Raw genomic sequence first — 27140 nt, 5'->3', positions numbered from 1 at the left:
ACTTTGTGCAGGAGACAGGGATCAAGACCATCCCCATGGAAAAGAAATGCAAAAAAGCAAAATGTCTGTCTGGGGAGGCCTTACAAAAAGCTGTGAAAAGAAGAGAGGCAAAAATCAAAGGAGAAAAGGAAAGATATAAGCATCTGAATGCAGAGTTCCAAAGAATAGCAAGAAGAGATAAGAAAGCCTTCTTCAGTGATCAATGCAAAGAAATCGAGGAAAACAACAGAATGGGAAAGACTAGAGATCTCTTCAAGAAAATGAGAGATACCAAGGGAACATTTCATGCAAAGATGGGCTCGATAAAGGACAGAAATGGTCTGGACCTAACAGAAGCAGAAGATATTAAGAAGAGGTGGCAAGAATACACGGAAGAACTGTACAAAAAAGATCTTCACGACCCAGATAATCATGATGATGTGATCACTAATCTAGAGCCAGACATCTTGGAATGTGAAGTCAAGTGGGCCTTAGAAAGCATCACCACAAACAAAGCTAATGGAAGTGATGGAATTCCAATTGAGCTGTTTCAAATCCTAAAAGATGATGCTGTGAAAGTGTTGCACTCAATATGCCAGCAAATTTGGAAAACTCAGCAGTGGCCACAGGACTGGAAAAGATCAGTTTTCATTCCAATTCCAAAGGCAATGCCAAAGAATGCTCAAACTACCGCACAGTTGCGCTCATCTCACATGCTAGTAAAGTAATGCTCAAAATTCTCCAAGGCAGGCTTCAGCAATATGTGAACCGTGAACTTCCTGATGTTCCAGCTGGTTTTAGAAAAGGCAGAGGAACCAGAGATCAAATTGCCAACATCCGCTGGATCATCGAGAAAGCAAGAGAGTTCCAGAAACACATCTATTTCTGCTTTATTGACTATGCCAAAGCCTTTGACTGTGTGGATCACAATAAACTGTGGAAAATTCTGAAGAGATGGGAATACCAGACCACCTCACCTGCCTCTTGAGAAATTTGTATGCAGGTCAGGAAGCAACAGTTAGAACTGGACATGCAACAACAGACTGGTTCCAAATAGGAAAAGGAGTATGTCAAGGCTGTATATTGTCACTCTGTTTATTTCACTTATATGCAGAGTACATCATGAGAAACGCTGGACTGGAAGAAACACAAGCTGGAATCAAAATTGCCGGGAGAAATATCAATAACCTTAGATATGCAGATGACACCACCCTTATGGCAGAAAGTGAAGAGGAACTAAAAAGCCTCTTGACGAAAGTGAAGGAGGAGAGTGAAAAAGTTGGCTTAAAGCTCAACATTCAGAAAACGAAGATAATGGCATCTGGTCCCATCACTTCATGGGAAATAGATGGGGAAACAGTAGAGACAGTGTCAGACTTTATTTTTTTGGGCTCCTAAATCACTGCAGATGGTGACTGCTGCCATGAAATTAAAAGACTCTTACTCCTTGGAGGAAAAGTGATGACCAACCTAGATAGCATATTCAAAAGCAGAGACATTACCTTGCTGACTAAGGTCCGTCTAGTCAACGCTATGGTTTTTCCTGTGGTCATGTATGGATGTGAGAGTTGGACTGTGAAGAAGGCTGAGCACTGAAGAATTGATGCTTTTGAACTGTCGTGCTGGAGAACGCTCTTGAGAGTCCCTTGGACTGCAAGGAGATCCAACCAGTCCATTCTGAAGGAGATCAGCCCTGGGATTTCTTTGGAAGGAATGATGCTAAAGCTGAAACTCCAGTACTTTGGCCACTTCGTGCGAAGAGTTGACTCATTGGAAAAGACTCTGATGCTGGGAGGGATTGGGGGTAGGAGGAGAAGGGGCCGACAGAGGATGAGATGGCTGGATGACATCACTGACTTGATGGACGTGGGTCTGAGTGAACTCGGGGAGTTGGTGATGGACAGGGAGGCCTGGCGTGCTGCGATTCATGGGTCGCAAACAGTGGGACATGACTGAGTGACTGAACTGAACTGAACTTGGTACAAGGTGAGCTGTCCCAGGCCATAAAGTGATTGACATGAATCTTGAAGAAAGGCAGATTTCCAAGTAAATATATAGATTCATTAACATAGATTAGGAGAACGATTGTATGAGTAAATCATACTGGTTTGTCAAAGTTTTGAGTTTTAGAGGAATCTGACTTGAAGACAGAGTCTAGGGTAAATACATAGGTCATTAACATAGCTTAAGACAAACATTTCCACAAGAAAAATACATTGGTTAGCTCAAGGTTTGAGAAAAGTTAAGTTCTGGTGGAACCAGGTGTCATCATGGCAACACAAATGGGAAAAAAACACTTGTAATTTGTTTCCTCCTGCTGCTTAAGAGAGAGACAAAAAATGACTGACCCTTGCAGCCTGTTTCCTCTGTTTGGAGACCCCAGCCTTCCTGCCTGTTACCCTCTCATTACCTAGAAAAAGAAAAGATTAAAGAAATCTAAAAAGCTGATTCTTTGAAAAGGGAAAAAAAAAGATTGATAAACCTTTAGCCAAACTCATATAGAGAAACAAGAGAGGGGACAAATCAGTACAATCAGAAATGAGAAGTTATAACTGAGACCACAGAAAACACAAAAGATCATTACTCACCAATAAAATGGACAACCTTAAAGAGATGGAAAAATTCCTACAAATGTCCTATCTCCCAACATTGAACCAGGAAGAAGTAGAAACTATCAGCAGATTAGTTACCAGTAATGAAATTAAATCCATAATAAAATTACTCCCAACAGATTACTCCAGGGCTAGATGACGTCACAGGTGAATTCTACCAAACATTTAGAAAAGTGCTAACACCTGTCCTTTGTGAACTATTCCAAAATATTTGCGAAGGAAGAAACGCTTCCAAACTCCTTCTGTGAAGCCAGTATCACCCTGATACCAAAATCAGACAGACACAGCACATTAAAATCATGTTTTTCTCAACAGGTTGATAAAAAGAATTAGATGTCAAATCTATCTTAGGTAAAGCTGAAGGCAAACTGGAATTAGAAGGAAGCTTTCTTAGACTGACAATTGTTAGTAAAATGTAAAAGTGATCTCCTAAAATCAGGAAAACAACAAGAGGCCTCCAGTCACCTCTCTTCAGCGTTGTTCTGAAAATCTTGACATTTTCTTTTCCTGATATGTAAAAGCAGGAAATAGAAATAATGACTGAAAAAAAAGAAATGTAACACTTTCTCAAGTGGTTATTGTCTCCATTGAACTGAACGAATCTACAAATTATTAGAAATAATAGACTTTTCAAGATAGCTGAATATAGGATTCATATAAAAAAATAATCAATTGTCTTTCTTCCTACCATGAACAGACAAAGGATGTTCCTCAGTCATAAGTCGTGTCTAACTCTTACTGCAGAACGCCAGGCTCCTCTGTCCTCTGTCTCCTGGAGTTTGCTCAGATTCATGTCCATTGAGTTGGTGATGCTATCTAACCATCTCATCCTCTGCCACCCCCTTCACTTTTTACCTTCAGTCTTTCGCAGCCTCAGGGTCTTTTTCAGTGAGTCAGCTCTTTGCATCAGGCGCTCAAAGTATTGGAGTTTCAGCTTCAGCAGCAGTCCTTCCAGTGAATATTCAGGGTTGATTTCTTTTGGGATTGACTTGTTTGATCTTCTTGCAGTCCAATGGACTCTGAAGAGTCTTTTCCAGCACCACTTTTCAAAAGCATCAACTCTTCTGGGCTTGGCCGCCTTTAGAGTCCAAACGATAGAAGTCAGACAAAACATATGTCAAAAAAAGATATTATTGACAGTAGGAAAAAAAATGAATCTAAAAATATATTCAAGCTGTATGGAAAAATTATGAAACTTTTTGGAAAGGCATTTAGAAAATTAAATACCGACGTACTATCTTCTTGAATAGGAGGATTCAGTATCTAAGAAATGATTCTCACAAATGATCTGATGTACAGATTTAACTTAAAAACACATTACTATTATGAGGAACTTGATGAGCATAGAGAGGCCTCAAAAGAGCCAGTATTTTTAAAGAAGGAGAAAATGAAGGTCCTTACGTTATTAGTACTGAAGACCTATTTTAAAAATTAAAAATTAATAATATAATGTTATTGGATTTGGGATAGACGATTGACCAGTGGAGTGGAATATAGGACCCAAAATCGAGAGGTCATTGAGGTCACTGGAAGATGGCAGACTTCACTGCATTTATGAAGTAAAACAAACTTGCATGATCTTGACAGAATTAAAAATTTCTTAAACATAGAATACAAAGCAAAAGGAAAGGTTGATAAGTCCTATGAAATTAAACTTAAGAACATCTGTTCATTAAAAGATGTTGTAAAGAAAGTAGAAAGATAAAACACAAACTGGGAGAGAAGACTTGAAACACTGCCAAAGGATTTTTGTGTATATATATACATGTACACGTGGGTCAATGCATGCATACATATATGCAGCTGGGAAATCAGACAGAAATTTTTCTATACAAGAGGAAAGAGAAATGGGGAGTAAGCATATGGAAAGATGATCAATCTCATATGTAGTCACAGAAATGCAAATTAATACCACAGTAGCATGCTGTTTTATGTTTACCAGGTTGGCCAAAATTCTTATCCTGACATTGCCAAAGATAGCAGGGAACTTACTGCAAAGTTTTATACACTTCCAATGAGAGTATAAATTGGTATAATAGTTAAGAAAAGTTTGTTGTTGTCTTAGAGTTGGGCATCCACATCTCAAAAGACTGAATAGTTCACATTTTTATGGGGTATTTACCTAGAAGGGTATCTTTAAGACTGTTTTTACTAGACTTGTAGTAACAAATATATTTACAATTTGGTCCATTAAACACATAGAGGTGGATGAGTATCAGAGTATCATGAAATAATTACCTTTCTTTGTGCATTGCATTTGATACTATCCTATTTCATTTTTAAGACTTCTGATTTTGGCTTTTTAAATGAATGAGTTGCTACTTGGAGTCTGAAACTATGCTTATCTGTAGGCATTTTGGACATGTGTATTCTGGGGAGACTTATAAGAAAAAGACTATAGTAGTGATATTGTTCATAATAACAAGCTGAAAACAACCAAATTTCAATAGGTGGATAGATGTTTTGGTATATTTGTACAGTTGCATGTGGACAGTATTGCAAACAAATAAACTTAAATATGAAACAGAAGTCTTTAAAATATTGAATTAAAACAACATAATTTTTTATAAAACTGAAAGATGCAGAAGAACATATGGTTTAGAGATGTGTATGAATGTAATGAAATCACATACACATATGTATACAGGGAAAAATACTAAAATGGTAAACAGACTGTGGTGATTACCTTTGGGTTTAAGAAGGCAGGTGAAAGAATGGGGGATAGGTTATTAGGTCCTGTTTCTTGGTTTGGTGGTTTTACGGTAGATTGTTATTATTATGCTTCATTATATTCTCTATATTTGTCAAATTAGATCAATGTTTTTAGTAGCTTCATAGAGCTTGAGTTCTGCAAATATTTCTTGTGTGATTTCTTGAACAATTTTCTGCATTTTTGCTGATACTCCTTTTTCTTATTTTCAAGAGAAGCCAGAATTCCAGATTTTTAGAAAGTATCTCCAGTTTGAGGGCTTCCCCAGTAGTGCTGGTGGTAAAGAACCCACTTGCCAAGGCAGGAGAAATAAGAGGTGCAGGTTCGATCCCTGTGACGGAAAGATCCTGTAGAGGGACGGCATAGCAGTCCACTCTGGTATTCCTACCCGGAGAATCCACATGGGCAGAGGAGCCTGACAGGCTTTGCTCCTTAGGATTGCAAAGAATTGGACACAACTGAAGCAACTTAGCATGCACCCACTCCAGTTTGAAGGTTTTTATTGAGAAGATACCCGTTGGATGTCAAACAAAATTGGTTTATGGACCAGATTTGCACATAGGCCACCAGTGTTCTTCTTGGTCCTCATCCTAATGTTCTCCTCACATAATTCATTTTCTGTGGAGAAGGATTTCCTGGAGCTGTTTTTCCCATGGGAAGAAATGGCTTGTCTGGTGGATGTTAATGGATGATGGTGGAGGAGGATTCAGCATGGTAATATCTCCCTTTTTTTTTTTAAATACAATTGATTTCTAAAAATCATTTATTTATTTGGCTGCATTGGGTCTTTGTTTTGAAGATCTTCATTGTATCGTGGCATGCAGGATCTTCATTGTGTCGCATGGGATCTTTTCCTCTGGCTCACTGACTCTCCAGTTGTGGCTCACAGGCTCATTAGTTGTGGCACGCCGGCTCCAGCCCAGAGCTGGCAGGCTTCTCTAGTTGTAGCACCCAAGCTCTCTGGGTGCTCCATGGCTTTGGAGCACATGGGCCCAGTAGTTGCAGCATGTGGGATCTTAGTTCCCCAACCAGGATTTGAACTTGCATCCCTTGCATTGCAAGTTAGATTCTGAACCATTGGACCACCAGGGAAGTCCCAAGCATTATATTCTTGGGACTGTTTCCTATACACGTATGCTGGCACCTGTTCATATTGTTACCCAAAATGCAAGTCCATATGCCTGATGCACAGTGAGGTCAAACAATACTAGAACATTGGAGTTTGGAACAGGGAAAGGTTTATTACAGGGCCATGCATAGCTTATGCCCTAAGAACCCCAAAGTTACTGAAAGCTTTCTGCAAAGCTGTTTTAAATAGGAAAGGTGGGGGAGGGGCATGGTTACTTGTTGCATACTACTTGGAGTCAAAGCCTTTGTTCTTGAAGTCAGGTCATGGCCAGGTAACTATATTCCTGTAAAATGAATGTTACTCTCTGTTCTGACAAGAAAGGGCAAAGTCCCCAACTCTGCCCAGCTGTCATCCCTGAAGGAGCCAGGTGTCCAACCCAACTGGCCCTCAGACTGTCCATACGAGGTGGGGGCCAGGTCCCACAGACTGCAACTCAGATAGTCTGCCACTCCTATTAGATTGCAGAGACAGGAATGGGGGAGAGGTTCATTGTTCTCTCAAGGCCCGGGCCAACGCTATTGGGTGGTCTTGGTAAGGAATCTGATGCCCTTGCAGGACACATACCCCAGCTTGTTGTCTGGGCCCACCAGATCACCTGCTGGCCCAAGGTCAAGTGAGCTGGAGGGCCTCTGGGAGAAGGGTGGGGTCCCCCTCTTTCTGTAATAGGGCAGGATGAGCACAGGCCTTAGCAGGTAGCCATTGCTGTGCCTCATTACCCCATTACTCCACATCCTGTTCCTAGGCAACAGGTCTTGCTCGGCCTTTGGTCGGTGCCTCAGTGGACTCTACCCACAAGCAACCAACTTTCAGTGAGCGACTGTTAGGGAAAAGATTGAGCCAAGGGTTGGTTGGTGGTGTGGTAGTCATCAGGTGGAGAGTGAGGTAAGAGGCAGATTCAGGCCTTCTCCTGGAGGCCCTCCAGCTCACCCAGCCTTCAGCCTGCGGGTAAGCTGGAGTGCCCAGGGCCCTCCATGAGCCACCCATCTCTTTGTGTGAATCTGTAATAAACCTTTCTCTCTTCCAAACTCAAATGTTTTAGTACTGATGGGTGTCACTGTGCATTGGCCACACAGACTTGCAACATTTCCTCACTCTTTACCTTATGCTGCTGCTGCTAAGTCGCTTCAGTCATGTCCGACTCTGTGCGACCCCATAGACGGCAGCCCACCAGGCTCCTCTGTCCCTGGGATTCTCCAGGCAAGAACACTGGAGTGGGTTGCCATTTCCTTCTCCAGTGCATGAAAGTGAAGAGTCAAAGTGAAGTCACTCAGTCGTGTCGGACTCTTAGCGACCCCATGGATTGCAGCCCACCAGGCTCCTCCACCCATGGGATTTTCCAGGCAAGAGTACTGGAGTGGGGTGCCATTGCCTTCTCTGCTTTACCTTATGACTACCATGCAACTGACCCTTGGCTGAATTCCACTCACTGTCTCTCCTTAACAGTTGGTTGCTTGTGGGCAGGGCCCACTACTGCGCTGTCCAATGGCTGAGCAGGACCACAAATAGTCACTCATTGGCAATTGGTTGCCCATGGGTGGGGCCCACTGTGATGCCAGCCGGTAGCTGAGCAGTACTAATGGTTGCTCATTGATAATTGGTTACTTTTGGTGGGGCTCACTGATGTGCTGACCAATAGCTGAACAGGACCCCTTCCCTGGTAACAGAATGTGGAGTTAGGCACACCAATGGCTAAAGGTTACCGCTCACTGTGCTCTGTTATAGTATGGACTCAGGGATTGTTAAAGTTTCAGGAATTTTGTGAGCTGGTTTTTAATAGCCATGTATATCTTGAAATCGGTCATTACAGCAGTATCAGTAATAGTACAGATTAGAATATACCCTACTTGTTTGATGCTGCTTTCCCCTTTTGCCCCATTGTACTTTCATTTTCCACAACTAGAGTATCTTTGTGGTCTAAACGATGACTTCTGTGCTCTGCTTTTTTTTAATGAAAGAGAATCTATAAGAAACCAAAATGTACTAGATTCATTTGAAAGCTGTTCTATTAAAGTAGAGATCAGAAAGAAGATTTATATTTTGAGTCACTAAATTCCTTACTTTACTGTTCCTAGCTTCTTAGAAAGCCTCTTTTTAAAAACTCCAAAATCTTGAACAAAATTTAGGTCTTTTTCTCTTTTCAAAGGGGGAAAAAATACAACTTTACAGCTCTCTTTGAGACATTTTATTCTAAAGAATTTTTCAGATTTCTAAAAGATTAGTCATTATTACAAGTCCCCACTGCTCACTTCGGGTGTGGGGTATGTAGGTTGAAAGCAGTTAACTATTACTAGGTATCAGCAGGTCAGCATGGATGCACAAACATATGATGATCTCAATCTAATAACTGCCCTTATTCCTGAACTTAACACCCCCCTGCTCCAGCTCCATGATGTGGCTGCCTCACTACTGGGCCCTCCATTGTGCAGATTAGCCATATATCAGTAGAATGCACAGTTGGAGAGCAGAGGTGTTTAGCTACTTATGGCCAGTCTTTGTCTAATTGGAAGGTACTTCATGAAGAGCTAGAAAACATTTTTACAGTTCCCTTTGAAGTAAAAACTGAGGGTGCAGGCCCAGTTCTCTTAACGTTGAGACCTGAAGGAATTTCTATCTAATGATAAAGAAATATTTAAAATAGGTTTCCACCAGAATTTTAAATAGTAAAATCTTATGTGATGTGGATAATATTTTTCTAAATGCTCTTCCAGACGAATACTTTAAAATGCCAGTCATTTCTAGTTTCCTTTGCCTTTTTTTTCCCCGATTAAGTAAAATTGCAAAAGCTTTAATTTGGCTTTGTAAATACAGGGCTGAATTTGCATTGAAATACAGGTAATTATGTTAAAAGGATAGATCACAAAATTCATCTATTTAACAAACATCTTTTTTCTGCTCTTAAAATTTTGTAAGGAAATAATTTAATTTTGAAAGTTTTCAAATTCTGATTAGCATTTCTTCATGTGACTGAAAAATCTCCTGTTCTTATACGTTTTTCTGTTAGAAAAATCTGTCTGTTTGGGTCAGATATTTTTCTCTCTTCTCCTTGAATGATTTCAATAAAGTCAGACTTCTGGTATTATTATATGGGCATTTTTTTTGGAAATAGTTAATTTTCTGTGAGAACACTGTTCTTCAAGCAAAACCAAATTTAAGACTCATAACTTACATTAGCATATTCCCTTAATAATCACATTGTTTATTTTTTTCTAGAAACATCTGAAAACCTACATTGTGTATTATATTTATCTCAGAGCTGAAAGGAGACCCTCACTTGCCTTTCCCCCTACATTCATGGCCTCTGATTCTAGTTATACTCACAGAAGATGTCCTGCAGACTCAGATAGACAGGACCTCCACTTGCAGCTCATTTATTTTCTCTTAAAATAGCAAAACTCTGATCGTTTGCTTTAATTATATTTTTAGGAACATTCAAACGATTATTATCTTCTTTGTCATACCTGGCTCATTTCCTGGTACTAAACTCAAAATAGAATCTGATCCTGTTGGTTGCATAACACATTGAGTCATCATTTCTTCCTATTGCTTTTGGGAATAGACACTGCTCATGGCAGTTCCCGTTTCACTCAGTCGCATTCTGCAACTGCCGATTTGATATTTCTCAATGCTTTGAAACTGATAATCTGCTTCTTAAATGTGCATTTTATTGAGTTTTCTCTAAGGTTATTAAGTGCTCCCAAGTAGAATAAATACTGTGTGTAAAAACAAGCATATTAGGTAACTATGAAACTAGCATCTACTTTGAGATGACTCATGTTTTCCTGAAAAAAGTTTACAAGAAAAACATCCTTCAGGGAAAATTTAGGGTTATGTAAAACTTCAGGACTATAAGATGATTGAAATTTAATTGATCGTTGAATACTAATTAAATTGTTCTGCTTAATTCTTTAGTAGGAAAAATTTTATAGTCAGCTTTATAGAATGCTAATTTAAAAAAAAAATACTTATTTGGGGCTATGTTGGGTCTTAGTTGTGGCCCACGGCATCTTCATTGCGGCATCTTTTGTTGTGGGGCATGTTTGATTGCTCCACAGCAGCTGGGGATCCTAGTTCCCCAACCAAGGCTTGAACCTGTGTGCCCTACATTGGAAGGTGGATTCTTAACCATTGGGCTGCCAGGGAAGTCTGTACAGAATGCTAATTTATATTAATATTCAAAAGTACCAAGTAGTTTGCCTATTTAATGACATGATGGTACTTATTAATACTCTTGTTTTCTGTGTTCTTTTTTTATGTTAAGGACTCCACATTTCTTGTCGTTTTTACTTTATATTTTTATAGAAGTTGTAATGTTAAACATGTAATGTTATAAACTTTTAACTGAGTAAATATCTTAAATTCTTCTCACATTTAAAAATAATTTTTATTACTTCTAAAAAGTTAAAGTGTATAACAGAAAAGTGTTACATTCTCTAACTTCAGAATTAAGAAAGCCTTTAGCATGAGCTGATTCATTTTAAACCCTTCCTTCCAGTGAGTGCTTTCATCTCTCAGGTTAGCGAGTTTCCATTTGTTAATTTCTTTCTCTTTCCTTGCCACTGCATTGTATAAACCGCACCCTCATACTTCACCTCCTGTGGAACTTGAAACCTGTCTGTTGAACATATCCCTTCCCCCATCATTTTATTTTAATAAAGTAGTATTTGTCAGTTTTCATTCCAATCCCTAAAAAGGGCAGTGCCAACGAATGTTCATACTGGTTTATAACTGTGCTCGTTTCACATGCTAACAAGGTTATTCTCAAAATCCTTCAAGCTAGGCTTCAGCAGTTCGGGAACCAAGAACTCCCAGATGTACAAGCTGGGTTTTGAAGAGACAGAGAACCAGAGGTCAGATTGCCAGTACTCATTGCATCATGGAGAAAGCAAGGGAGTTTCAGAAAAATATCTACTTCTGCTTCATGAACTACACGAAAATCTTTGACTATATGGATCACAACAAACTGTGGAAAACTCTTTTAAAGAGATGGGAGTACCAGACCACCTTACCTGTCTCCTGAAAAACATATATGTGGGTCAAGAAGCAACAGTTAGAATCTTACATGGAACAATGGACTGGTTCAAAATTGTGAAAGGAGTACAAGAAGCCTGTATATTGTTACCCTGTTTATCTAATTTCTGTGCAGAATAAATCATGCAAAATGCAGGGCTGGATGAATCACAAGCTGGAATCAAGATTGCTGGGACAAATAACAACCTCACATATGCAGAAGATACCACTCTAATGACAAAGTTAAGAGGAACTAAAGAGCCTCCTGATAAAGGTGAAAGAGGAGGGTAAAAAAGCTGACTTAAAATGCAATATTCAAGAAACTGCAAAGAGATCAAACCAGTCAATCCTAAAGGAAGTCAACCCTGAAAATTCTTTGGAAGGACTCATGCTGAAGCTAAAGCTCCAGTACTTTGGCCATCTGATGCGAAGAGCAGGTTCATTAGAAAGGATGCTGGTGCTGGGAAAGATTGAAGGCAAAAGGAGAAGGGGGTGGCAAAGGATGAGATTGTCAGATAGCATCATTGACTCAGGGGACATGAATTTGAGCAAACTCTGACAGAGTGGAAGAAAGAGGAGCCTGGTGTGCTGCATGCAGTTCATGGGGTTGCAAAGAGTCAGACAAGACTTAGCAACTGAACTAAACAAACAATTTGTTTATAGACTTCTCACAGTGAAGGGAAAGGGCATATTCATTAATTGCATTTTCATTTTTATTTTTCTTCTTTTAATGATATTTTATACTTACCAAAAAATGATACTTCTTAACTTTCTATTAGCTAAGTGTGATTTTTAAGTGTAATATTTGTTTGAGAATATTAACTAATAAAAATGTAGAGCAAAGCCTTGTCAGCTCTTTTTGAGACAATCATGTCTTTGTGTTTCAGTGTTAAGAATATTATAGATGACCAAGAATTGTCCTTTTCTTGTATTCGCTCCATTATGCTTTAGGGATTACGAGGTTATCAAGTAATTCTTTTGTAATTTACAGTTAATTTATTCCTTTTACACTAATGTTTAGTCTACATTTTCAGTGCCCAGTTTGATGTGAAGAAAAATTCCTCTTGCTATATTCATCACATCAGTTTGCTCCCATTTAAAAAAATCTAAGGAACTTGAAATAATCCCTATTTACCATGAGTTGAAATTTTCAGAAACTGAAACTTGGTAGTACACATATTTCAAGCCTGGGTTTGGTTTGTATGTTTGTGTGTATTTTAGTCTCTTAGGTCCTATCCGACTCCTTGCAACCCCATGGACATAGCCCACCAGGCCCCTGTGTCCTTAGGATTTCCCAGGCAAGAATACTGGAATAAGTTGCCATTTCTTTCTCCAGGGGATCTTCCCACCCAGGGATTGAACCCGCATCTTCAGCATTAGTGGGCAGATTCTTTACCACTAAGTCACAGGGGAAGCCAGGTTTGATGTTTTAAAAGCCCTTTAAACTCACTTCTGTTAATTCATTTTCTGATGAGTCAGCTTCCAGCAGATTTAGTGAGTCCTGAAGGCAATTACTGTTGACCATCGTTTTCCACAGTGAGGAGAAAACACTCCCCCTGTTCCTATTGCTCTCTCCAGCTGAGGAACTCTGCAGTTTTTTTTTGTTTTCTGTAGCTCTATAGGGCTGCATATATTCATATTGTTCCATTTAAGTACAGGCTTCCCTGGTGGCTCAGAGGTTAAAGCGTCTTCTGCCTCCAATATGGGAGGCCTGGGTTTGATCCTTGGGTTGGGAAGATCCCCTGGAGAAAGAAATGGCAACCCATTCCAGTATTCTTGTCTGGAGAATACCATGGACGGAAGAGCCTGGTAGGCCACAGTCCACGGGGTCACGAAGAGTCAGACACGACTGAGCGACTTCACTTTCACTTTCATAGGGCTGCATATATTCATATTGTTCCATTTAAGTATAAAATGAAAGAAGTTAATAAAAGTAGAGACAATATAGGACAATAGAGAAAAATAGAGACAATATCAGGATTAATGGAGATAGAAGAGGCAATGAAAAATCTTGAGGATTGTTGCAGAGTGGTAAGAAGGATATTATTGATTAGCTTTATGTGATGTTAAATCTTTGTTTCTGAATGGGCGATAAGGTGGTGTGAATGCTCTGTTGAAAAACCAGGTATAAAGTACCAAGGAAGCATAAAGATAATTACCTCTAAGGATAATTAGGGGCTAGCTAGCATTCTAGGCAGGGGGCAGCTTGTGCACAGGTTTGGATGTAAATGATTCTGAAGGTGCCTTAAGTCGTTTGGGCCTGGAACATGAGTATGTGGTGAGGTTGGGTAGGTGGGCAGCCGTTTCCTGTGCCATGCTGAATTTTTCACTGTTTTTATCTTGAATGTGGAATAAATCATTGTACTGTTTTAAATAGAGGAGTTTCATGAATGTGTTTGCATTTTAGAAAATTATCCTACAAGAAATACAGAAGGTATGATAGGGACACGTTGAGGATTGTTGTTCAGTTGCTCAGTCATGTCCGACTCTGTGATCCCGTGGACTGCAGTGTGCTAGGCCTCCCTGTCATTCACCATCTGGAGTTTGCTTAGACTCGTGTCTGAGCATCAGACTCATGTCTGACTCATCATTGAGTCGATGCCATCCAACCATCTCATTCTCTGTCCTCTTCTCTTCCTGCACTCAATCTTTCTCAGCATCAGGATCTTTTCCAATGAGTCAGCTCTTTGAGTTAGGTGGCCAAAGTATTGGAGCTTCAGCTTCAGCATCAGTCCTTCCAACGAATATTCAGGATTGATTTTCTTTTAAGATTGACTAATTCAGTCCTTTACTGTGAAGGTGAAGGAAGTCTTAGAGGCTTCCTGCTTGCAAGAAATGAGGGGCCCATAACTCTAACTGTAGCAGAGGGAGGGTGATTTGCCAATTTGTGAGCTGTTAGATGGGACTTAGAAAACATTTAGATGTAAGATCCCTGGAAAAGAGGACATTTGAGATGACTTCTGTGTGTCTGTTTTGAGTAGCTTGGTGAATGGAGATGCTAAGTGAAATAGAATCTCCAAGGACTGACAGGAAGTTGATTTGAACATGATGAAGGATCTAAGTAGAGATATCCAACAGGCAGGTAACTATAGAGATGCAGTTTAGAGAGAAGTTTGGATTTCAGGTGGTGATTTGGATATCATTGGTATTATAGATGGTGAAAGGAAACAGACCTCCTGGGAAGAGCTTCTATTGATAGGGGAAGAAGACTGAGTTCTATGACCAGAGGCAGAAAGAAAGGCAGGAGAGATGAGAGCAGGGACCCAGCAGGCAAAGGAAGAGAGGAATTCTAAAAGGAGGAGTGTCCAGGATTAAAGTCTCTGATCTTCAGAGGCAGTAAGTTTAATAGGGACTGGATAGTGCCCACTGGCTATGGGACAGTATCACAGTGTCACTGGGAAGTGAAGCAAAAACAGTCTCTCTGAGACGAGTGGGACTAGAACTGTGAGTTGGAGGTGAGTGGAAGTTTATTCTTTTCCCTCCAGAAGCTTATCTTAGAGGAAGATGAGCCAAGGCCACAGTGAGGCCTACTTCAGGAAAGATTTTGAGAGAGTCTTGAGACTGGGGACATTGGGGAGGTAGCAGATTGAAGGAGTCTAGAAATAGGATAATTTCTATAGCTAGCTTTGTAGAAAGGAAGGGGGTTTGGAGCCTGTGTAACACTAATTCCATTTTACTTGTAGTGGCTTGAGGTGATTGTGGGAACCACTCAGATTAATTTGCCATTATATTACATCGTCAATTTTACTTTTTTGTCAGATAAAATAAAATTTTATTTTTTCGTTGCATTCATTTCCTGACTGTAAACACTGACATCGCTGTCTGCTCATCTTTTCATCAGGTGTGCTGTAAAGCACGTTGTCTGGAGCACCTTTGAATTTGCCCTGTATTTTCAAGCTCCCACCTCCCCCCAAAACGCTCAGACAGGTACAAACAGTGAAATATGCCCTGTTGCAAAGACTCATTCATTCCTGCTCAACCAGTAGTGCTTTTGCCTCAGATGGCAGCATCTATGTGTGCTCTATCCCAGCCTTTTCAGACTGTTTCTCTTAGAATAAATTTGATAAATTTCTTCACGTATGAATAAAACTCAGTACACTTCAACACATTTGAATAAACATCTCTGTCTGAGGAATTTCACATATCAGAATACCTATGGAAGATAGACTTCTAGTGATGGTATCTTTTTAATATTTTATTTTTATTCATTTTTTAAAATTTACTTTAAATTGATACATAATTGACATGTAACTTGTGTAAGTTTAAGGTGAATGTGTTGATTTGATATATTTACATATTGTGATATGATTACCTCTGTACCATTAGCTGACACTTCCATCATGTCACATAATATTATTTCTTTTTTGTGGTGAGAATACATTAAGAGATGGTACCTTTTTAATATCCCCATTCTATTCATATGTTAAAGTTGTTCAGCCTAAACTTCACATTCCCATAGTCAAAAATAGGATTAATAGAAAGGATTCTGCTTTATATAATAATTAACCAGTCAGTTTTTGAACCATTTATAAAAAACATAATTTATAAAAGTTTCAGTAAAATAGTAATCTGTTTCTGAACTAAAGAAAGTCTGATTTTGAGTTTGTGATTGGCTAATCCCTTCCCAGTCATACTTACAGGCAGGTTCGAGTGTCTCTTCCGTCTGAAGTATGTGGTATTTTCTAGGAATTATTCATCGTGTGTGTATGTGTATTTGTGTTCATTGTATTCTTACCAAATGGTAGAACTACTGGGTTGATGCCTTGGCAACCACTGAGACTGCTTCTGTCTTGTTTGAGTAATTATATTACTTCTCTGAATGGGGTTCTATCATTCTAAGAACCAAGATAACCTGTAAAAGGGTCATGAATTATCCATTATACCTAAGTCATTTCAACTTGAAATTTATATGAACCAAACATCTCATAAAAGACTTCAGGTTCAACGATTACAAAGTCAGAACTGTGATTCTGTTAATTCAACAGAAAGTTTTTATGAAAGTATTTCAATAGTGTGATAAGATTTAAAGATATTACTGCATATTTTATCTGGTAGAACACTATATGATCATTACATTTTCTAAAATGTAAATGTTTAGTTAAAAGTAAAAGCAATACAAAATTCTATAGATAATATTCCATTTAAAATTATATTGACATTAAGAAATGTAAAATAATTGCATAGAATACCTTTACTGGAGAAGCATGAAGTCTTTCTTTCTGTTTCAGCTAATCTTCCAGTGCCAACCATTGCAGCAATTGATGGACTTGCTTTAGGGGGTGGACTTGAACTGGCTTTAGCGTGTGATATAAGAGTAGCAGGTGAGAATTAGTCCTATTAAAACTTACCTTTTTTCTATTAATTTTTGAGAATTTGGTATTGAAACTCCAACTAAAAATCTTAATTTTACCTACTTAAAATAATTGTCATATATAGTGGAACTATATGTAACTTTGTTCTGTATTTTCCAAGTCTTCTGTAGATGTTTTTATACTTTCATAATTTAAAAAATAAAAAACATAACTTTTAAAAAATGAGATTTGTAGTTATTGTGTGTGCTCAGTTGTGTCCAACTCTTTGTGACCCACTAGACTGTGGCCTGCCAAGCTCCTCTGTCCGTGGGATTTTCCAGGCAAGAATACTGGAGAGGGCTGCCATTTCCCCTTCCAAGATCCCTTGGATCTATCCCTGAATCAGGAATAGAACCTGTGTCTCCTGCATATCCTGCATTGGCAGGTGGATTCTGTACCTTCAGATAATTCTAAATATTTTTTCCCACATATTGTTGAATAAAACATGTAAAAAAAGTCACCTGTTGAGCTTAATGAAGTATTTAAAATTCCCAGTTAAGGAAACAGTCTTTTATAATATCTGTTTCAGTCTTAGCAGGAGTAAAGGAGAACAGGAACTGGGTCAGATGGAACTGAATTTGGATCTTAGGTTCTGTCATTTTTAGATCACTTTCCTCCTCTACAGTGGGGGAAATGAAGGTTTCTGTTGTGAAGATTAAATGATTTCATCTCCGGCATGTGCCTAGTCCAGCCATTTCGTTATTATTAGGGCTACGGTAATAAGGACTTAATGTCTTTGAGGTTCACTTTGTTCCTGCAAAGTTTTCTGAGAACTGGATAAGGTGATTATGAAAATAATAAAGGAAACAATTAGTGCTAACCATGTGCTGAGTATTGACCCGGTGCTTACCTAATACTCGGCATATACTTAGGCTCACTTAATCTGCCTAATAGCCCTGTGAGATAGATACGCTTTTGGTGCTTCAGGAAGCTAGGGCTGAGACAGGTGAAGAAACAAACCACAAATCAGTGACCAAGCTGGGATTTGAACCCAGGCAGTCTCAAGTCACAGCTCTCACCTCTTGTTATTCTTCCAGGGTACTGCATGCTGCCCCTGCTATCCTCGACCCTACGTTCTGTATGATCACAGTGCTGTCTGTATCATTGTCCCTCATCAGGGCGAGAAAGAGGGGCTCTCAGACCAAGGACTGAGGGCAGCAGGCAGCAAATATTTGTCACTATTCTTTCCCTGGTTCCCACTATCTCTTCTGATGGAGCTGCCTATTAAATGTAGAATCACGATAATTATGTTTTTAATAATTTTATGGTAACTGGCTCTTGGAATTTGCAGTTATTAATTTCTGTGTACTTTCCCTTTTCAGTTTATTTTAGATTTCTATTTTCTTGCCAGATCTTTGGGTTTTAAACTGAAAAGTTATATGCAATCCATTTCTGAAAGAATGCAAGTTCTGGGGATTAGGAGATAGGACTTAGTCTAAGCACATTTGGATATGCAAATAAAGAAATAATTAAGATGTTTTAAAGTAGCTGTGAAAACAAACATGGAAAGAGGAACCCTATCCAGCTGTCAGAACAGTAAAACCATTTGTCAAAAGTAACTAGAGATTTGGTCTTGAAGAGTTGCCATATCTGATATGATATATTAAGCTATTTGATCTAGAGGACTGTTCAGGCAGCTAAAGAATTCTTACTTGTCAGACACAGTCTCCCTCCTGATCCTGAATAATGAATGAGATCTATGCCTTCAAACATGACTTGGCAGTATCAGGTCAAATTATATAATTAACACCCCTGGTCTTTCTACATCAAAAATTGATTTGCTGCCAAGCAATTTTTATCAGAAAAAGTTGTGTGAATCTCTTAATATATATCATTTAGAATGTTTACTTATTTCCATAACTGAATACTTTCTGGAGTGATTTAAGATTTATGACACAAATTTAATTAGTAAACAATATTTCTAGCTTATTTTACTAACTTTTTCAAGTCATCATATTTGAATTTGATGATATGGATGTTACTTAATTTTCTTCTTTCCTTTTCAGCTTCCTCTGCAAAAATGGGCCTGGTTGAGACAAAGTTGGCAATTATTCCTGGCGGAGGTATGAATTGTTCATGCCCATCTTGATCTGTCCCTGGAAACAGAGCATAAGGAAAAAAGGTGTTAGTTGAAAAGGCAACAAACATTTTGGGTAAAGAGACTAATGCGGTCTTGTTTGCTTGTAACAGAGTCCTTATTCAAAAGGCATTTTTTGGTTTCTGTAGGTGTGGAGATTGCAGATGCGTTGCCTGTTGCTGTCTTGCCCTCTTTTTGTGCTTGTCCTGTGCTTTTCTGTATGATTTCTTAACTTTAAAATTATTACACTCGTCACATGATTCTTGAAGGATTACACTTGTATTTTGAAACTTCAATGTGAGTATGTAAATGTGTGTGTCCTTAGCGCCTTAAACACACAGACCCCAGTGGAGGAGGGGGCAGAGGTTCCCAGGCTTCTTGCCAGCTTGCTTGTGTTTCTGTGCAGCTGGACAAAGGTTGGTGTTGTTTGGTAGGCTGAATTTGGATCTGAAGAGGTGTTATTTCTTCTCTGTTACTACAAAAAAGATTGTTGAGCTGCTGCTTTTGGCAGATTAATAAAGTACTTTTCCAGCATTGATAATGAAATCTTTCATCACAAGGTAAATCTGAAATTTTTGTTCTTTTGTCTGCTGCAGAGAATTTGGAGACATTACCATTCTGTTGAAGTCTTTTCTTTCAAAAAGTAGGCTTCATCTGAGGCTGTACTCCTTGATAACTTACTAGTTTATGAATGAAATAATAATTAAAAATTTAGAGCAGTGTTTGAACACTTCTTTTGTACCTGAGTTAAAATTATCTGTTTAACCTTATTATAAGACTATTTATTTGATTAGGGTGTGTAGATAGAAATTAAAACATAATTCAGTGAAATTAAAGACTACCCAGATCAATGTATATGATTCACTAAGTTTTCTACTTTGGTAATGTGCAAAAAGTGATATTCTTGTAAGTAAAAGCATTTACTGTCTACCTGTTTTACCATGCTAGTCTTTTTTACCGTGACTCGTGAAAAAGCCGAAAGGATTTATAAAGCTTTAGCTCCTTCTGTCTTCTGTTGGGAGCTGCCTGTGTCGTATTAGGTCCAGAAACTAGCCTTTTCTTTCCAGTGTACTTCAGTTTTTGGGGTCTTCTGTAATAGTGGATCCATTAATCAGAACCTATGTTTTGTAATATGATTGAGTTTGGATTCTCATAAATACTGTTATTTAAAAAATTTTTATTGAATTTATTTGTTATAAAATTTGGAATATTTTAACATTTTCCATATATTTATAAAGGATAGTTTTCTGTCTTTTTCTTCTTCCCTTTATTTCTAAGTGAATCTGAAGTAATATATGTCAGTTGTTCCTTTAATAAAGCTTTCCAGTTCATAGTGCATGTAATTATGTAATACTGAACTTACTGAAAGTCTAATTTTGTATAAAGCCACATATTCACATTTAGATAATAAGAGGTGCATGCAGAAGTTTTTGCTTCACTGTTGTGTTAGTATTATGGTTATTAAAGTATCCCAAAGTAAAGTCTGTTTTTGTTTGTTTTAATAACAGCAGAATAGCTTAAGCATTTTTATAAAGTATATCTAAAGAGGTTATTTCTGAAAATTTTATGGAGAAAATCCTCTTCTGTCTTATGCATATAAAATTTTTTTTAATCCACAAATATTTTCTCCATTTTCATTTTTCTCCTTCCCTTTCTCTTAGATGATCCTTCTATGAAAATACTGCTTATTTTTTCTTCTGCTTTTAATTATATATTTTTTTAATGTGGACATTTTTAAAAAATGTCTCTGCTGAATTTGTTACAGTGTTGCTTCTGTTTTATGTTTTGGTTTTTTGGCCACAGGTCACCTGAGATCTTAGCTCCATAGCCAGGGATTGAACCTGCGCCCCCTGCATTGGAGGGAAGTCCCCTGTGTTATTTTTTCTTAAAATTGTTTTTGAATTGGTGGATTTTCTATGACTAAAATGGTCTCTGGGGTGTTCCCTTGCCTTTTTTTTGGACTGTGAACATTGCTGCTGTTATGAAGAGCTTATTACTATAATAGACGTAGCAGGCTACACTGAATTTTTTTCTCCCTTCCTTGTGGTACCGAACTTGCTTCGTGATGTAGATGCTCATTGAGCAGCCAGGTGCTCCTGACCCTTATCAGTGAGCCTGTCTTCAGTGTCAGAGGTCCCAGCCTTCCATCTGTTTCAGACAACGGTGGCTATGGATAGAAGATGGATAGAAGATAACTAGAAAGAATTCAAATACAGCAAGAGTATTGTGGGGGGAAAAAATAAGACTTTTCTTTCCTTTTTAATCCTATGGATGGAATAAATATTTTTGGGTAAAATGTATGGATTCCATTCAGTCTAGAAGATCTATGTCTGTAACTCTGAGAAAAATGCTCTTCTAAGTTGTTGCAAGTTCATGGTTTCATACTGGCCAGTATTTGAAAGTTAATCCAAGTGAAACTATACCTCTCCATTCGTATTTACTGTATGTTTGATCAGCTGCAAGAGTTAACCTGATGCTCTTAGTTTGCATATTATTATCACTTCTAACCTTTTATGATAACGGTTTACTAAGAAACGATCAAAACCTGATATTTACTTTTGGGTTTTTGTTTCTACTTGAACTTGAGTCTGAATAACAACATGATTATTTTTATGGTATATTTTATAATTTTTCTTATAATGCAACAAGTTAAATTATAAAATGATTGTTTTAAAGTGATAGTACTATTTCTAATGAGTGGACCATCACTATAAGTTTTAGGTTTAGTGTTCTAAATTTCAGTTTTTACTTGACTATTAAAATTACATAGTTTAAAAAAAAGTAAGATGTAAAGAAAGGTAGAAACAGACTAAACGCAAATTGAACTTCTTCAAGCTGTAGTTTGTCAGATAAAAATGGAGTGTACCAGTACCTTTATTTGTTTTATATATATTTATATAGACATTATAAAATATAAAAAATACAAAATAAAATTTAATGATGTAAAGTTTAAAAGTCATTAATATTGTTACCCTGGAATCTTCCTATGATATTTTAAATTATATTTGGGATGTTTATATACTAAATAGCCCTATCTGTTCTCCAGTATTTTCACCTTTAAGAAAGCAGCTAAACTTCCTGTCTTCTCTCTAACTGGGAGAATGCTCCAGTACTATAAAATAAAATTATCTTTTGGAAATAGCTCCCCAAACAATACTGCCCTTAAACATGTTTATAAAACCACAATAAAACAAGTTCAGGGGCTTAGGATTCTGTTATTTGACAGTTTAGAAAATTTCTGTTAAATGTGCACAGAAAATAGTGGCAGTATCTTTTATTCCCTGTCTCTGTTTAACAGCTTCTACTAGAGGATTTGGGTATATGTCAGGAAACTTTATTATAACTAAGAAAACTGTTCTTTGCTTTTTGCTTGGATATACACCACTGTGGACAAGATGTCTAGTATTTCCATTGCTCTGTGGTTGACTTTCATTCTCTCTAGCCTTTTTTTTTTTTTTTTTGAAATATTCAAACTTTAGGAAATATGAAAGGCAGTGAAATGAACCTCTTTATACCTTTCACCAAGGTCTCTCCTCATGAGAGAGACCCTTCCACTCTTTGTCTCTCTCTCATATGCATATCCCGCCCCCCACCGCCCCCGCTTTTTTTTTTTTTGCTGAACCATTTCAAACTAAGAGGTGAATCTTTAACTATTTCAATGTGCTTTTCATAAGAATAAGAAAGGACTCTAACCACAACCCTATTGTAACACCTAACAGTATTAAAATTAATATTAATATTCAGATTATCCCAGGTTAAAAAGGTTGTTTATAGTGTTTTTTTTGGTTTGTTTTGCTTTTCTAATTCAGGATTTATTTAAAGGTCACAGGTTACACTTTTGTTTGTTTTTTAAAAGTTTTCCATCTCTGTTTGTTTTTTAGAACAGTAATCTTTCAAAAAAAAAGTCAGACAAATTATCTTCTTGAAGTTTACACATTTTGGATTTGACTGAGTTATTTCCTCATATTTAGGTTTATGATAAAAAATTTTTGCAGAGAATAGTAAGTAGGCCATGTTCTATATTTCCTTTTCTTCTAATGTGTTGGCACTTAAGAGTTAGATTGTCCCACTTTGGGTGACAGTAACTTTGATCACTTGGTTAAGGTGGTGACTTAACTGTGTGTACACTTCCAGTATCCTCCTCTTGGAAGGTTTACAGGAAAAGAATCTTTAATTATTCTTGGTATTGACTGCTTCCCAAATTAAAAAAAGAAAGGAAGAAAGAAAAATGAGTTTTTATTTTATTTTCTGTTAAAAACCAAAAAGAAGGAAGGAAGTGAGAGCATTCAGATTTCACAGGACCAGAGCAAGAGGCCCCAGTTTTGTCTCTTTCTCCTCCCCAGGATGAGGGGTTTGAGATATCACTGCCTGTCCCACTGTAGGCTGTGTTTAGCAATAAGGCGTCTCTTGGCATGGTGTCCAGGAACTCTATTTTAAGGTGTGTCTATGAAGTAATGACAGATTTTTAAATCCAGTGTGTGTGTTGTTCTGAACACAGTAGTCATTTTGGAAAGTTTTGTTTATAACCTTTGTTGAAATCTTAGAATTTACATCAGTATCTGACCTTATTCTTTTGAATATCTTCAACAGTGACTCATCTTGATCCTGTGAGGGTGAATTTGATTTTCAAAAATAGCATAGGACCTTTCTGTGCCAAATCTGATTAATAAGGTCATACTATTTGAGGAAGAAGAAAAGCATAACAACAAAAATAAGACTGCTTTTCTTAAGAGGCTTGTATGATATCAAACATTTACCAGTGTTATGTGCAGTGGACAGCGCTGCTGGATCAGTGGACTGATTGCTAGTGACCTCTAAAGGCCAGTGCTTGTTTGACTCTCTGAAGTCTAGTGCATTCATGAACACACTTCATACACTGTGCAGTCTCATTTCTTTGTACTTTAAAATCTCTTCAATGACCACTTTACTCTTTTCTGTCTATTTACGGTGTTTCAGAAGTTATTGGTTGGTAAGTCATATGGTTAGTTGTTGTAGAGGAAACAGATAGATACAGATACACGTATAAATATAGATGACTCAGCAGTGTTCCCTTGAAGTGCCCATCTGAAATCTGGTAGGAGAGATTAAACGTGTACAGGCATCATAACTGCTCTCTTACAAAGTTGTTGGACTCAAACAGGAATAAGGCAGTTGAAACATGGAATTGTGAGTTTGAGAAAACAGTGTGGATCCTGTCAGTCATAAACCCAGTTTATAAGACCTGTATTGTGGGTCCCCAGCACGTCTCTAAAACTTCTCTCCTACTGCTGCTCCGTTTGCTCACACACTAGGTTCCAGGTATGTTTATTCACTCAATTCGCAAATATTTGTTGAGCCATCTGGTGTAGACACTGGGTATATAGCTGTGAACAAACATGGAAAGATCACTGGTGCCTTGCAGCTGACATTCCAGGACACAGGCAGTAGACATGGCAAACAGTAAGTTGTGAATTATGGCAGAAGTATAAAATGCTATAGAAAAAGAAATAGGGGAAGGGATCTGAGGAGGGATGAGAGCTTGCACTTTAAAATAGGGTTCAGAGGAAGCCTTATTGAGAAGGTAACATTGGGGTTAAGACGATAGGAATTGAGGAAATTGTCATACAGATAGGAAAAAAGAGCATTTCAGACAGAGGGGCATATAGGATAAAGGGCTAAGATGGGAGCATGCCTGGAACATTCACCCCACCACTGCAACCATAAGAGATGGGAGGAGGAGAGTGGTCGGAGATGCTGTCTGACGAGTATCAGAGAAGTCAGAGCATAGAGGTAGCTGTTACCCTGAGTGAGAGAGACCCACACAGGTTATTAGCAGAGTTAGAGTGCGATCTTAGGGCTTCCCAGGTGGCTCAGTGGTAAAGAGTCTGCCTGCCAAAGCAGGAGACGCAGGTTCAGTCCCTGGGTTGGAAAGATTCCCTGGAGAAAGAAATGTCAACCCTCTCCAGTGTTCTTGCCTGGAGAATCCCATGGGAAGAGCCTGGTGGGCTACAGTTGATGGGGTCACAAAGAATGGGACACAACTGAGTGACTTAGCACGCAGCATGTAATGTGATCTTAGGCCTTCAAAGATTTGCCTGGTTGCTCTGCCAAGGATAGAAATGAATAGGGCCACGTTAGAGGCAGAAACCCATTCCTACTAGGAGCCTGTTGCTGTAGTTCAAATGTTCTGGCTGGAGGACCAAAAAAGGGGCACCCTCTAGGACCCAGAAAGTACCAGGGAAATAGTAAAGAGTGAGGAACTCAGGAATGGGACCCCACAGATGTGTTAGTGGGCTCCTGGACTCATTCCTCAGCTGCGCATGTGTGTCTTACGCTAAGCAGCAAACTAGACACTATTTGAACCAAGCGATGAGCCACTGCCCAGATCTGAGACTGGCCAAAGGCCTTGCAAACATAACTAACGCTGAAACCACAGTTCACAGAAGGCTGGCTGGAATGTGCAGCCCGAGTACAGCCAAGTTGATTGAATGCTGAAACAAAAACGTCCAGGCCAGAATTACTCAGCATGTGAACACCGGAACGTCTCAGTTTACATGAGCGATGATCAAACAGATGTCATCCAGAAAGACAGGTGTTGGAATTATCTAAGATTTTAAAGCAGTTACTGCTTTAAGAAGTAAGGGTGAACTGTTTCAGTTGCCTCCTCTTCACCTTGTTGGTGAGGGAGAGATTCCTTTCCTAGGTTGCTGGAGATGGCCAAACACACTAGACAAGTGTGATTGATAGCAGTTTCTTAGTTGGATGTACTCACAGCCCAAGGGAGGCCACCACATGGTACACAGGATCATACGGAGGTTGTGCTCGGGAACATCGAAGAGAAGTGTGGGAGGCAGGCTTTGTAGTGATGAGAAGGTGGTGTGCCCCCTGGTTCCTTTGGGAGGATGTGATTTGTTTTGTTTGAGTTGTCTCACAATCTGGTAGGAACCTGGAACGCTCTCTCCAGGGATAAGTAGGAACACTGCCTAGTCTTCGTGATGAGAAGGGTGGTTTGTCTAGGTGACTTAATAATCCTTTGGAACAGGATTGGTAAGAGACCGTGTGGTCAGGTCATTTGTGGTTCACTTGGTTTCCCTCAGGGTTAGGCAGCACATGATATTGGGCCTTAGTTTTGGACTTTACCCACAGGAACAAATGGAAGTATAGAAAGTTTTAGAATAGAGATAACAGAAGAAAGTGAGTAAACTTCATGATTAACCAGTGGGAGTTGCTCAGTATCAGAGAAGAAAACCAAAAAACCTGAATAAATGAACTGGACCTCAGGGACCTAGAGGATGGTACTGAAATGTTTAACATCTGTGTCACAGGAGTCTTAGAAGGAAAGGAGAAAGAGTTGGGTCCAGAAAAATATTTTTAAAGAAAAAATAGCTGAAGATTTCACAAATTTGGTGAAAGGCATAAACTAAGGATTTAAAAAGGTGAGTGAACCAAAGCCAGATAAGCCCAAAGAAGTCCAGGACCAGACACATCATAATCAAATGCTTAAAGCTAAAGGCCAGATCATCATCATCTTTAAAATTGAAGGAAAGTTGCTCATTATTGATAGGGAAACAACGACTTGAGCGACTGGATTCTTCATCAGAAGCAGTGGAGTCCAGAAATAAGTGGATTTCTATAGTGCTAAAAGGAGAAAACTGTCAACCTAGAAATCTAGGAAAAATGTCCTTTAGGAATGAAGATGAAATGAGAATATTCTCAGAGTAAGGAAAACTAAGAGAATTTATGGTCTGAAGACCCAGTGTGGATTTGGGAGAAAGAGACACATTGATCTGTGGAACACAACAGAATCTAGAAATAGACCTGTGCAGATATGGCTGGATGATAATTGATAGTTCACATAAGCAAGTCAGTGGAGAAAGTATGGTGATAAAAAATTGGACATCCATATGCAAAAGAAAAGAAACACTTCGACCTAAATCCCACAATGTGTACAAAATGAACTCAGAATCATAAATTTAAATGTAAAATATAAAACAATACAATTCTTTGAAGCTACGTAAAGCCAGAGACCGTCTCTTTCATTCCTGCAGTTTGACACTACAGGTCTGGTAATCATCTGAGTATTCCATTAGTGTTAGACTAGCACTAACACTAGCTTACTTATAGTACCTGTATAATATAAATGCTGTGTAGGTAGTTATAAATCCAGTGTAATTGTATGCAGTGTATACAGTTTGTATATAATGCTAGGTAAAGACAGTTGGCCTTTGAATAACATGGACCTGAATTGCATGGATCCACTTATATATGCAGATATTTTTCAGTAAATATACAATTG

The 27140-nt window shown here is 38.4% G+C and overlaps 1 protein-coding gene across 3 annotated transcripts in view; it reads left to right on the top strand.

Moving 5' to 3' along the window:
- Nucleotides 1-27140, top strand: part of AUH (AU RNA binding methylglutaconyl-CoA hydratase) — a 198811-nt gene that overhangs the window by 72145 nt on the left and 99526 nt on the right. For all 3 annotated transcript variants that reach the window (XM_069575601.1, XM_069575600.1, XM_069575602.1), the window contains exons 5-6: nt 16666-16758; nt 18795-18851. In XM_069575601.1, coding sequence (XP_069431702.1) covers nt 16666-16758; nt 18795-18851 — 150 coding nt within the window. The remainder of the gene's footprint in view (nt 1-16665; nt 16759-18794; nt 18852-27140) is intronic.

Source organism: Ovis canadensis, chromosome 2 (assembly GCF_042477335.2).
Source record: "Ovis canadensis isolate MfBH-ARS-UI-01 breed Bighorn chromosome 2, ARS-UI_OviCan_v2, whole genome shotgun sequence".
In the NCBI taxonomy this organism is placed as follows: domain Eukaryota; kingdom Metazoa; phylum Chordata; class Mammalia; order Artiodactyla; family Bovidae; genus Ovis; species Ovis canadensis.
This window is presented reverse-complemented; position numbering and strand designations above follow the sequence as displayed.